This window comes from Gopherus flavomarginatus, chromosome 12 (genome assembly GCF_025201925.1).
Source record: "Gopherus flavomarginatus isolate rGopFla2 chromosome 12, rGopFla2.mat.asm, whole genome shotgun sequence".
In the NCBI taxonomy this organism is placed as follows: Eukaryota; Metazoa; Chordata; order Testudines; family Testudinidae; genus Gopherus; species Gopherus flavomarginatus.
The window spans coordinates 44,525,556-44,537,900 of record NC_066628.1 but is presented as its reverse complement, the minus strand read 5'-3'; the positions used below and the strand labels follow the sequence as shown (position 1 = coordinate 44,537,900).

Genomic DNA, 12,345 nt, shown 5'->3' with positions numbered 1-12,345 from the left:
GAACCAAGGCTCCGCCAAGGCCCTTCCAGGACCTAAGCCTTCATTTTGAAGGTGCGCCTGAGGTCGCAGTACCAGTTTCCCCTCCAGATCCTTCCCCGCAGTTTTCCAACCATCTTTCTTTTTTGCCTCTTGGCGTGGACCCGAATAACATCGGACCATTGGGTCTTGCGTACGGTGCAGGCCGGTTATCGCCTGCAGTTTTCTTCGCCCCTCCCCCCCACCATCCCTGTCCCTCTTCAGAGACCCCTCTCACGAGCAGTTCCTCCCTCAGGAGGTGCACGCGCTCCTCGTCAAGGGAGCCATAGAGGCGGTTCCGGAAAACGAGAAGGGCAAGGGGTTTTATTCCCGCTACTTTCTAATCCCCAAGTCCAAGGGCGGCCTCAGGCCCATCCTTGACCTGCGGGAACTCAACAAGTATATGGTGAAGTTGAAGTTCCGTATGGTATCCCTTGGAACCATCATCCCATCCCTGGATCCCGGAGACTGGTACGCCGCCCTCGACATGCAGGACGCTTATTTCCACATCTCCATTGCCCCCCAGCACAGACGTTTCCTCCGCTTTGTGGTCGACCGCCAACATTATCAATTTGCGGTCCTCCCGTTTGGCCTCTCTACGGCCCCGAGGGTGTTTACGAAATGCATGGCAGTTGTCGTCGCACACCTTCAACGTTGCCGCATTCACGTCTTCCCCTATCTGGAAGACTGGCTGATCCGAGGCACATCGGAGCTGCAGGTCAGCGACCACGTCTGCAGGATCAGCACCCTCTTTGCTGCCTTGGGCCTCGTCATCAATGTGGACAAGTCTACTCTGCTCCCCACGCAGCGGATAGAGTTCATCGGGGCTGTTCTGGACTCTACCCTGGCCAGGGCCTTGCTACCCTTGCCCAGGTTCCAGTCGCTGTCGGCCATCATTCTGCGCTTGCAGGCGGCCCCGCTGACCTCTCTACGAACATGTCTGGCCCTTCTAGGCCACATGGCAGCCTGTACGTTCGTGACGGCATATGCCCGACTCCGCATGAGGCCTCTTCAATCTTGGCTCATCGCGCAGTACCGGCCGGCCAGACATTCGTTGGACACAGTCGTCACCGTTCCTCAGAGGGTACTGGACTCCCTTCGGTGGTGGCTGGACCAGTCCGTAGTCTGTGCGGGGCTCCCGTTCCATCCGCCCCAGCCCTCGGCATCCCTGACTACGGACGCCTCAGATCTGGGCTGGGGGGCACACTGCGGCGCCCAGAGAACTCAGGGCTTGTGGACACCTCAAGAGATCAACCTCCATATCAACATACGAGAGTTGAGAGCGGTCCGTCTTGCTTGTCAAGCGTTTGTCCATCTCCTTCAAGGTCGTTGTGTCGCGGTGTTCACCGACAACACGACGACCATGTTTTACATCAACAAGCAGGGCGGCACCAGGTCCTCTCCCCTGTGTCTCGAGGCAATGCGCCTCTGGGAGTTTTGCATAGCCCATTCGGTTCACCTTTCCGCCTCCTATCTCCCAGGAGTGCGGAACACTCTAGCGGATCGGCTGAGCAGATCCTTCCGTTCGCACGAGTGGTCCCTCCGTCCAGACGTCGCCTTCTCACTCTTCCAGAGGTGGGGTCGTCCCCGGATGGACCTCTTCGCGTCCAGGCAGAACAGGAAGTGTCGAGCATTCTGCTCCTTCCAGGGTCGGGAGCCAGGGTCTCTAGCAGATGCATTCCTGATCCCATGGACAACCCACCTGTTTTACGCATTCCCTCCCGTTCCGCTGATACACAGGGTTCTCCTCAAGGTGCGCAGAGACAGAGCTCGGGTGATTCTCATAGCTCCAGCATGGGCCAGACAGCATTGGTACCCCATGTTGCTGGACCTCTCAGTAGCCAACCCAGTTGCCCTGCCCCTACATCTGGACCTGATCACCCAGGACCACGGCAGGCTCTGTCACCCGGACCTTCCGTCTCTACACCTTACGGCATGGCTCCTGCGTGGTTGACAGGCTCCGAGTTACGCTGTTCTACCCCGGTTCAGGAGGTTCTCCTGGGCCGTAGAAAGCCTTCCACCAGGGCTACTTACTCAGCTAAGTGGAAGCGTTTCTCCTGCTGGTGTTCAGAGAAAGGTCTTCGCCCTATGGAGACTCCCGTCACCACTATTTTAGACTACATCTGGTCCCTCAAGACCCAAGGTCTGGCGTTGTCGTCCCTCCGGGTCCACCTAGCGGCCATCTCCGCGTTTCATCCTGGAGTGGACGGATGTTCTGTCTTCTCCCACCCTATGGTGGTGAGATTCCTGAAGGGACTGGAGCGGCTCTATCCACAAATCCGCCCTCCTGCCCCTTCTTGGGACCTCAACCTGGTCCTAACTCGGCTCATGGGCCCTCCATTCAAGCCATTAGCTACTTGCTCTCTGCTCTACCTCTCGTGGAAGACCGCCTTCCTAGTGGCCATTACCTCAGCTAGACGAGTGTCAGAGCTGAGGGCCCTCACAGTGGACCCACCGTATACCGTCTTTCATAAAGACAAGGTACAGCTGAGGCCTCACCCTGCCTTTCTTCCCAAGGTGGTCTCAGCTTTCCATGTTAACCAAGAGATCTTCCTCCCAGTCTTTTTCCCAAAGCCCCATTCGTCCCGCAGGGAGCAACAGCTCCACTCGCTAGATGTCCGTCGGGCGCTAGCATTTTATGTGGACAGGACCAAACCATTCCGCAAGTCCCCCCAGTTATTTGTGGCGGTAGCGGACCGGGTCAAGGGGCTGCCGATTTCCTCCCAGAGGATATCTTCCTGGATTACCTCCTGCATCAGGACCTGCTACGACCTGGCCCATGTCCCGACGGGCCGTGTGACTGCTCACTCCACCAGAGCACAGGCATCATCGCTGGCTTTCCTTGCCCGAGTCCCAATTCTAGAGATTTGTAGGGCGGCGACCTGGTCATCGGTCCACACATTCGCTTCCCATTACGCCCTGGTTCAGCAGTCCAGGGATGATGCGGCCTTTGGCTCTTCAGTACTCCAGGCCGCGACCTCTCACTCCGACCCCACCGCCTAGGTAAGGCTTGGGAATCACCTACCTGGAATGGATATGAGCAATCACTCGAAGAAGAAAAGACGGTTACTCACCGTTGTAACTGTTGTTCTTCGAGATGTGTTGCTCATATCCATTCCACACCCGCCTCCTTCCCCACTGTCGGAGTAGCCGGCAAGAAGGAACTGAGGAGAGGGCGGGCCGGCAGGGGTATATATCTAGTGCCATAGTGGCGCCACTCTAGGGGGCGACCTGCCGGCCCACTGGAGTTGCTAGGGTAAAAAGTTTCCGGCAAACGTGCACGCGCGGCGCGTACACCTACCTGGAATGGATATGAGCAACATATCTCGAAGAACAACAGTTACAACGGTGAGTAACGGTCTTTTTCTAAATTATGTGTGGTCTTTGCTGATTCACTCTTCGTTAGTTTGTATTTTGCTGAACATATATTTTGGTAATGTTAATCAGCAGTTTCAGAATATCAGGATGTGAAGAATATTTATCTTGAATGGCAGGTTAGGCAGAAAATCCTGCTGGAATCTAGGAGAGGTTAAATGCAAAGAACAAAAGAAATAGTGATTAATTTTTCATTTGTAGGTTTGAACTAGTGAAAAGCATGTACTTGTCTATAAATAGACAAATGAACTATTGGCACTATTTATGAAGATATTTATTTATGCAGAATTTGTCTATTTAATGCTTAGAGTTAAAACAATCACTTACTGTTTTTACTCTCTTGCTTATTTGACCATAGACATTTTGAACAGTTGTGGTTGATTTGAAAGCTGATTGAGGAGAGGGGAGACCTTTCTTTCAAGTAGGTGCATATGCCTGTGTATGCTTCGTATGTTAAAGATTGTAGGTAGACTTTTTGAGGTAATTTTAAAACCACCAGTTCTTCCATGTTACAAATGAGTTATTGATGTTTCAGTAGCTTCTCTGACACTTCTTTTCTTAAAGTTTAAAAACTCTAAAAGAAAGCTTAATTGATACAGTACTAAATATCTGAAGTCCTTCTTTTGTAGAAGAAACTGGTCAGATGACCCCCAGCATCAGTCCTAGTGCATCAGCTGCACCCCTCCAGTCTGTCGAAAACAGCAATAGCAGCGAGGTAAATTCTATGCAGAATGACTCTATTAAGACATCTGATGATGCTGAAAATGCAGAAGGAGGATCCCAGACCTCAGAAGAAATAGGTAAAAATAAGTGTCACTAAGCTTCTTTCTAAACTTGATTCTTAAATTTCTTAATTCCCGTATATAAACACATTTGGAATATACTACCTTCATTCTTTTTTCATGTTTGTTTAAATTACATTTTTGTGGCAGGGGAGAAATCCAATGGTGAAAGAAGTGATTCTCCATGCACAGGGAAAGGCACATCAGGCTCGACACGAATGCTTACCCGATTACGAAATCCAGATAGCAAGCTGAGCCAGATGAAAAGCCAGCAGGTTGCTGCAGCAGCACATGAAGCAAATAAATTATTTAAAGAAGGCAGAGAGGTTTGTACTCCATTTTGAGAATTTCTAAAATACAGGATTATATTGGTAACATAAGAAGAAACCTTCTTGCTGCTAGTCTTGAGAAAATAGGGTCAGTGACGTACTAGGAGGTACATGAGCAATTCACAAGTTGGTGGAATTGCCATATCAGAGGTAGTTCTTCCTCCTTTTTGTCCTTTATTCCACCCCCTTTCTCTCTGTGTAGCCGTGCTCTGATTTGCTCTCTGTAAAGTGGTGTGACAATAACAAAGTGGAATAGAGTCACTTTCCTTTAATGTGAAGCAGGTTCTGTTGGTTTCCTTTTCCAGGAGAGTGATGCAGTAGGTATGGTGTACACACACAAACTAGTTAAATATATTTTTACCCCTATTTTTGTTGATCAGATATGTAGAAATTCTCTTGCTAATTGTAACGTCTTGGTATTTTCTTATCATATTTGACTGTCATGTGCCTTTGTGTATTCCACTGAGAGGTGTGCATGCGTCCCATGCCTCTGAGATTGAGGATTCTCCTCCTCATGCTCTGAACTGAGGGATACGGGGCGGCAAAGACTGACAATTTCTGCTGTTCCTTTCTACTGCCTGTGGTCTGATATGGAACCTTTTCTGTGTCTGCAGCATCTGCTAGTTGCTTCTTTGTCAAACTGTAAATATTTGTAAATAACTTTTAGATAGATTTTAGCATAGTCATGGAATAGTTTTTAGCAGTCAGGGCCTTGAGAAGTCTTCCCCTACCTTGAGCCCCCATCCATATGGGATGACCAGTATGCCCAACAACCATGCATTTAACAACTGCATTTCCTGCTGCTGGGCCTTCCCAGTCAGCAGTGACCACCTCAAATGTTTCTGCTGCCTCACGGAAGCTCATGTCCTCTCCAAGAGCACTTTGAGCCAGTCTCTTCCAAGCCAAACGCATCAAGCCTGTGATATAGGCACTGGAGATTCCTAATAAATAATGCCATGAGATGCCTGTTCAACCCTTGCCCGACAGACCCCTGGGTACATCAGGCAGAGGCATCAAGAAGTGCCTGTCAGAGCACAGTGACCTCTGTGTCTGTGGAGCTTATAGGAGTAGAGCTGAGGACTCCTCCAAATGGCGTGAGAAGAGTAGGAAACATTCTGATAAGCAGGAGAAATCTGCCTCCAGGTACTGATCCAGAAAAGGACCTCTTCTCCAACATCCCCCAAGTCAGGTGTGTGTCTGCGCCCCAGTGGGAGTGTCAGGAGTTCACAAGGAGCACAGTGTTGTCTCACTGCTCTGAAGAGTAAGCCGCGGCGGTGGAGCATCCGCCGAATTTCTGCGGTGTTTCAACGGCGATGCCTCTCGATGACGCCACTTAGCGGCAAGCGGCATCATCGAGAGGCGTCGCTGCTGAATTTCAGTGGCGTTTCGGCGGCGACGCCTGTAGATGACGCCACTTGCCGCTGACAAGTGACGTCATCGAGAGGCGTCGCCACTGAAGTGCCGCAGAAATTCGATGGCATTTTGGCCTTTTTCCCCTCTCCAGCCAGGATGCAGGTACATTTAGATGGTGCCCGTGGGCACCCTGCTCTAATTGGGTGGTACAGCCAGGGTCCTCACCCTTCTCTTCAATGAATACTGCTTGTGAATCACCCTCAGGGAGAATATACGTATGGACCGCACAAAGAAGAAAGTTAGTTAGTTACCTTATGATAACAAGTTCTTTGAGATTTGTGGTCCCTATCAGTATTCTCCCTCCTTCCCCGCTCCTGCAGAGCCTTATTCTAAGGTTACTTGCATTAGGAAGGTAACTAGAGAGGCAGTCTGACCACACTGCCCCTTCTGCTCCTCGTGCTCCAAACTGAGCATGAAGACCCCGAGGTGGACCTACAGACAGTTCTAGCAAGAATTTTCCAATCTAGGCACATGAAGTGCCTGCACGTCTGTCAGTGGAAGACAGATAGGGACCACACACATCGAAGAACTCCAGTAACCTTTATTTATTTTACTTATTTGCATACACAAATTCCAACTTCTTTGCACACCTAGTTTGTGGGTGCAACTCCAGTGCCTACGTTAGAAAACTTGGCCCCTAACTTTTAGTACTGTTGTTACTACTTTAGTACTGTTAAAACGTTTTGAAGGTAAAAAAAGATTAAATAAATTAGAAGAAACTAATACAATATATAATTCAGAATGAATGGATGTGACTTTGAAAATTGAAGGCCTGTATTGTAAACAGGAATATAGTAGAGATTATTTAAGATTTTAAATGTTAATAAAAAACAAAAAAAACAACTTTTTGTTTCTTTAACAAGGTTCTGGTGGTTAACTCCCAAGGGGAAATCTCCCGATTGAACACCAGGAAAGAAATTGTGATGAAAGGAAACATCAGTAATTATTTCAAGTTAGGTCAAGAGGGCAAGTATCGTGTCTATCACAACCAGTATGCCACCAACTCATTTGCATTGAACAAACACCAGCACAGAGAAGACCATGACAAGAGACGGCACCTTGCACATAAATTCTGTCTGACTCCTGCTGGAGAATTCAAATGGAATGGGTCTGTACATGGGTCCAAGGTTCTTACCATATCTACTCTGAGGCTAACTATCATTCAGCTAGAGAGCAACATCCCTGCATCATTCCTTCACCCCAACTGGGCCTCCCACAGGTAAAGAAATAGCAAATGTTTTTGGTTTACCCATATTTTATTTCAAAACATTACTTTGTGGCACAGGTGCCAGTTTCCTCCTTTCCTTGGGGGTGTTCAACCCCTGCTCTGCCCCAGGCCCTGCCTCCACTCTACCCCTTCCCCCAAGACCCCAACCCCATCCCGCCTCTTTCCACGCCCAAGTGTGCCCCAGCCCCGCTTCTCCCCCTCTCCCCCAGCACTTCCTACATACCACTGAACAGGCAGGCGGGAGGCTTTGGGAGAGAGGGACGGGGAGGAGCTGATCAATGGGTTGCTGGCTGGCAGGAAGTCCTGGGGGGTGAGGGAGGAGCTGGTCAGTGAGGCTGCCAGTGGGTGCTCCAGACCCAGAGCTCCCACAGAGTTGGCGCCTATGCTTTGTGTTGTCCGTAGTCATTGTCTGTGAGAGCGATATAGAACAGACATTGGAACAGAAGTGTGAGTAAATGTGATATGTAATGCATAACTGAAATTATGCAGTGTTTTAGCAAATATATTTTAATAGTTTAGTCTACTTTAAAATCCTATTGATGTATTGTTCATGGAATGAACTTCATATATTTTACATTCTTTCCAATGTAGGTCTAACTGGATTAAGGCTGTTCAAATGTGTAGTAAACCTAGAGAATTTGCACTGGCTTTGGCTATATTGGAGTGTGCAATTAAACCAGTTGTTATGCTGCCAATTTGGCGGGAGTCCTTGGGACACACTAGGTAAGACCATCTTTATGAATGTATTCTCTTATCTGTAGCATTGGTTAAGCTAAAACTATAATTAAGAGTATTGATGAGAATTCAGTCAGACATCAATCAAACATTCTACCAAATGATACTGAAATCTTTTATTGACAACGTATCCTGTTTCATCGCTCCTTTTCCTTGAAACAATGATTTACTTAAACCCAATGATTTACCTAAGCCCCAGCCTCAACTGACATCAACGGGGAAAGTCTAAGAAAGCAACAGTGAAGAACTTTCAAAAACCCCAATTTGTTGGGATCTGACATTCTCTTATCTTGGGATAAGAGTAGGAGTAACATTCATGATGTTGAATACTCTTGCCATCAACTGCTTTTTGTAATTGTGTAAATGCTCATACAAGTAATGTATGTTATTAATATTATTCCTTAACCTAATATCATTCATTGGTAGTTTTTTCCCTCATCTAAATCTTAGTCATTCAAGGGGGTGGTATATGCCATTGTTAGGGTGTTCAAATTTGCTTACAAAATTTGACTGTATTTGCATGTATTAGATTACACAGAATGACAGCTATTGAAAGAGAAGAAAAGGAGAAGGTGAAAAAAAAAGAGAGAAAACAAGAGGAGGAAGAAACAATGCAACAGGCTACATGGGTGAAATATACTTTTCCTATCAAACATCAGGTAATGTTTCTGCCTTGCAGTTTTTGTTAGAAATAATGAAAGGCTTTATTTTTGTAGGAATTGTCCTTTATACAACTCTGTTTTATACTTAAGATGTTAATGACCAAATTCTTCATTCCATGACTTGATCCTTTGAGTTTGCCTGTGTTTCTTGTTTATGATGCAAAATATGCAACTGTTTTTAATGGAAGTATAATAGGTGAAGAGTGGAGTATCATTGAATATAAAAAGTAAGAAATCTTTTAGCTAAATTGTGCTGAAATGAGATATGAAACAGTGAAACGTTACTGTCGAAACACAAGTTACATATTAAAGGCTATGATATTCTTCAGTGGAGATTCATTATGGAATTGACTTGGTTGCATTTGCTTCTGAATTTTTTAGGGGATTTGTTTTTTATTGCTCATACGCTCTAAAGTAGAAAACAACTAGAATAATATCCTGAGCTCGTGGGCTAACAAATAAAGAGAGTCTTATTTTAAGCTAACATTTGTTAGAATTTTGCTATCGGACTGAGTTGTGTTGTCAGTTTATTTTTGGGTATACATTTTGAAACAGATGTCCTCCAGTATGCAAAAGCTAACAAAACTGTATATCTGCTTCTTTCATCTTTATTAAAAAATTCCTAGTCATTAATGGTGGCATATGTACAGTCTTTGTAAACACACCAGTGATTGTTAGAATCAGTGTCCAGAAGCTAAAATTGCTGGACATTTCTTCCCCTTTGCCCCTCAAAAAAAAACAAAAAAACCCCAGACTTTCTTACAACATCCTTTCATCCACCAACTTCTCCCTTCCCTCCAGATAAAAACCTTGGAGAACAGATAGGTTCACAGCATGACCTGAAGATTAGCAAATTGGGTCTTGGTGGAAAGCAAATTCTAGTCAATGACCTTTTGCTGAAAACATCTAACCTCCAGCTGCATCACTGTTAAATTAGGATGCTATAAACTGGAGTCCTTCAAACAAAGCAAGATCGCAGGAGGGAAGAAGTAGTCTCAGAAGTTACCAGCACCCAACTCATTTAAATGATTAAGGGGGGCTATTGATTTTTATTCAAGAAAATTTTCTTTTAGCCTGAAGTATTGTACGCCTGAAAAGTGCTATGTAAGTGCAAAGTAATAGTGTTATGGTAACTTGCCATACTTCTTTAAACCCATCTGTAAAGGTTTCAGTAAATAATGTTTTTAAAAATTAATGTTGTAAAATATTTTTACAGGTTTGGAAACAAAAAGGAGAGGAATATAGAGTAACAGGATATGGTGGTTGGAGCTGGATTAGTAAAACACATGTTCATAGGTTTGTGCCTAAATTACCTGGAAATACTAATGTCAATTACAGAAAAGTGCTACCAAGTAAGTGAATCTTTCTTTGTTTTGAATTAATAACATACTACTTACTGAATTTACTGCATATTTAGTAGACTGCATTAAGATATCCCAGATAAGTAGGCTTTGTTCTAAATAGTGTTCAACGTAAACTTTAGGAATTTGCTGTTGCCTTTTTTCTGTATAATGCATGTATTTCAGCTGCCCCACAAAATTGATCATTTATGTCAAATTGTCTCATTTATGAAGTTGAGGCAGTTTGTAGTGCTTATAAATAATGTGCATCTTCACATATGCTTTGTTCATGGACAATCTATGTCCAAAAATAGCATTCATAAGCTAGTTATTGTAGATATATACCTATTTTCTATATTAATCAAATATTGTGCCATTAACAAATGTGATTTGGAAACCATAGTTTTGCAGTGGAAAAGGAAACTATTATCTACAGAAATCATGATACAGGTCAGCTTTTGTGGTCAACCAGTCCTATGAATGAACGTGATCTAAGCTCTGTTTGGTACTGTTGACCCTTAAAATTGTCTGTCTGCAGTTTTATTTTAGAAAAGTAGTAGGATGCAAGTAATCTTGGATTTCCTTTCAAATATTAGAAAATTTGTGGATGAATTTACTGCTATGAAACTTTTTAAAACATTTTCTGGAATCCACAAAAACATGCAGGCTCTCTCTGCAGTATTACTTGTGGACACAGTCTTTGGTTTGCTTTTGTAACTGCTAGATTGGATTATTGTTGTCTCATGGAGTGCAGAGTGACAGACACAAAGTCTTTGCCAGTTGGATCCAACCAGGGCTTAAGGTGTACAGGCCAAAATTGAAAAAAAAAAAATTTTTTTTTTTCTTGGAAAGCCTATCTTGAGACACTGTAAAGGGGCCTGATTTTCAGAGGATGGGTGCTCAGTTCTTTCTGGAAATCAGGTCCTTTTAAGATATCTCACACTGTGCTTCCAAGAACACTAGTCACTTTTTAAAATCCAGACCAAAGAGCCCGAGACTGCTTGGAATTTTTACCATTTTCCAGGATTGGGCCCATAGCATACTTGTATATATTCAACATTTGAGCCCCTTGAAAGTATCACAGTAGTGTTGGGTTCTCTTTCTACATATTAACCATGACACATGGTTAATTTTGATTTCAGGAGGGCTGAAAAGGTAAAACATTATACATGATGTGTGTAAAATGCAGGAAATAATGTAATTAAATCATTAACAATGTACAGAGTTATTATGAGCACCTTAAAACATTTAAAACTTTCTACTTTTTTAATCTATTGTAATAGGAAAGAATGATGTTACCACTGAAAATGAGTGTGAATTGGATAAAAGAAAAAGTCCAGCAAAAGTAAAAATAGAGACTGATTCTTTTAAAGAAAGAAAAAAAGATTCTCATGATCCACAACGAAAGAACCAAAAGGAAATAGAAATTTCTGAAACCTTGGAGAGAGTCCAAGTAAAGGAAGAAAACAAAATGAGTGAAGAAAAGGTGGAAATTGATACAAATTCTGAAAACTTAGATCATGCAAAAGCTGAAGGTAATATAGACATTTTTCAGACCTGAATGTGGCATACCAGGGTGCAGTCCAGACAGTAAGGGACTGTTTACCCCTGCCCTACAGCCCTGGGTGCCGTACAATACCTTGCTGGTAGTAGCTCCCACCTGGGCTGCTCGCTAACAGCCTTCCAGCATGCAAGTAACACCCTGAGTGCCTGTGTGTAACTGCAGCCTGCCAGCCACACTTATATTACAGTCTGGCTCTCACCAGCCTGGACTATATTGCAGGGTGACCCCAACACACTCCCACTCCCAGATTTTCCCCCAGAAATATATCTTATACTGCCCAGCCCTCTCCTGGAGAAGGGAATAATATACACCAGTTTACTGCCTTAAGTGGAGTCACCCAAACACTTTAAGTTAAACACACTGGATTAGATAAAACAATAAAACAAGTTTATTAACTACAAAGAGATTAAGTGAGTACAAGGAATGAGGGGTAAGAGTCAGAAATGGTTACAAGAAAAATAAAGATAACTGGCTTTCTAATGCTAAATTTAAATTATTAGATTAAAGTTTCTCACCAAGTGCTTTCAATAGCGTTGCTGACCAGAGTCTTCAAGTCAGGAACTGTCCCCCTAGAATCCAATGGCTGTTTTCTTTGTCTTCTCAGTTGTGGAGAATAAGATGGGCGGGGGAAGGGAGAGGAGGAACTCTTGGGGTATTTACCCCTCCATTTTATAGTTTCGGTCCCTCTTTGAAAGGCATTTCCAGTTGAGAACCGAGAGACAAGTCTGGAGGAGGAAGGAGATCTCGTGCTGTTTCACTACTAAGATGCAGATCTTTGTCCCTGTCCCCCCTTCCTTGCCAAAGAATGGCCTCTTGATAGGTGATGGCTCATCAGCTTTGTTGACATCTGGCTGGGGCCTCGGCTTGTCTTTTTATGTTTTGAGAAACTGGTTTGGCCACTA

The 12,345-nt window shown here is 44.5% G+C and overlaps 1 protein-coding gene across 11 annotated transcripts in view; it reads left to right on the top strand.

The window, feature by feature from the left end:
* Positions 1 to 12,345, top strand: part of BPTF (bromodomain PHD finger transcription factor) — a 95,488-nt gene that overhangs the window by 45,826 nt on the left and 37,317 nt on the right. For all 11 annotated transcript variants that reach the window (XM_050920685.1, XM_050920688.1, XM_050920681.1 and 8 more), the window contains 7 exons: positions 4,020 to 4,190; positions 4,323 to 4,498; positions 6,778 to 7,133; positions 7,734 to 7,865; positions 8,407 to 8,536; positions 9,756 to 9,891; positions 11,163 to 11,414. In XM_050920685.1, coding sequence (XP_050776642.1) covers positions 4,020 to 4,190; positions 4,323 to 4,498; positions 6,778 to 7,133; positions 7,734 to 7,865; positions 8,407 to 8,536; positions 9,756 to 9,891; positions 11,163 to 11,414 — 1,353 coding nt within the window. The remainder of the gene's footprint in view (positions 1 to 4,019; positions 4,191 to 4,322; positions 4,499 to 6,777; positions 7,134 to 7,733; positions 7,866 to 8,406; positions 8,537 to 9,755; positions 9,892 to 11,162; positions 11,415 to 12,345) is intronic.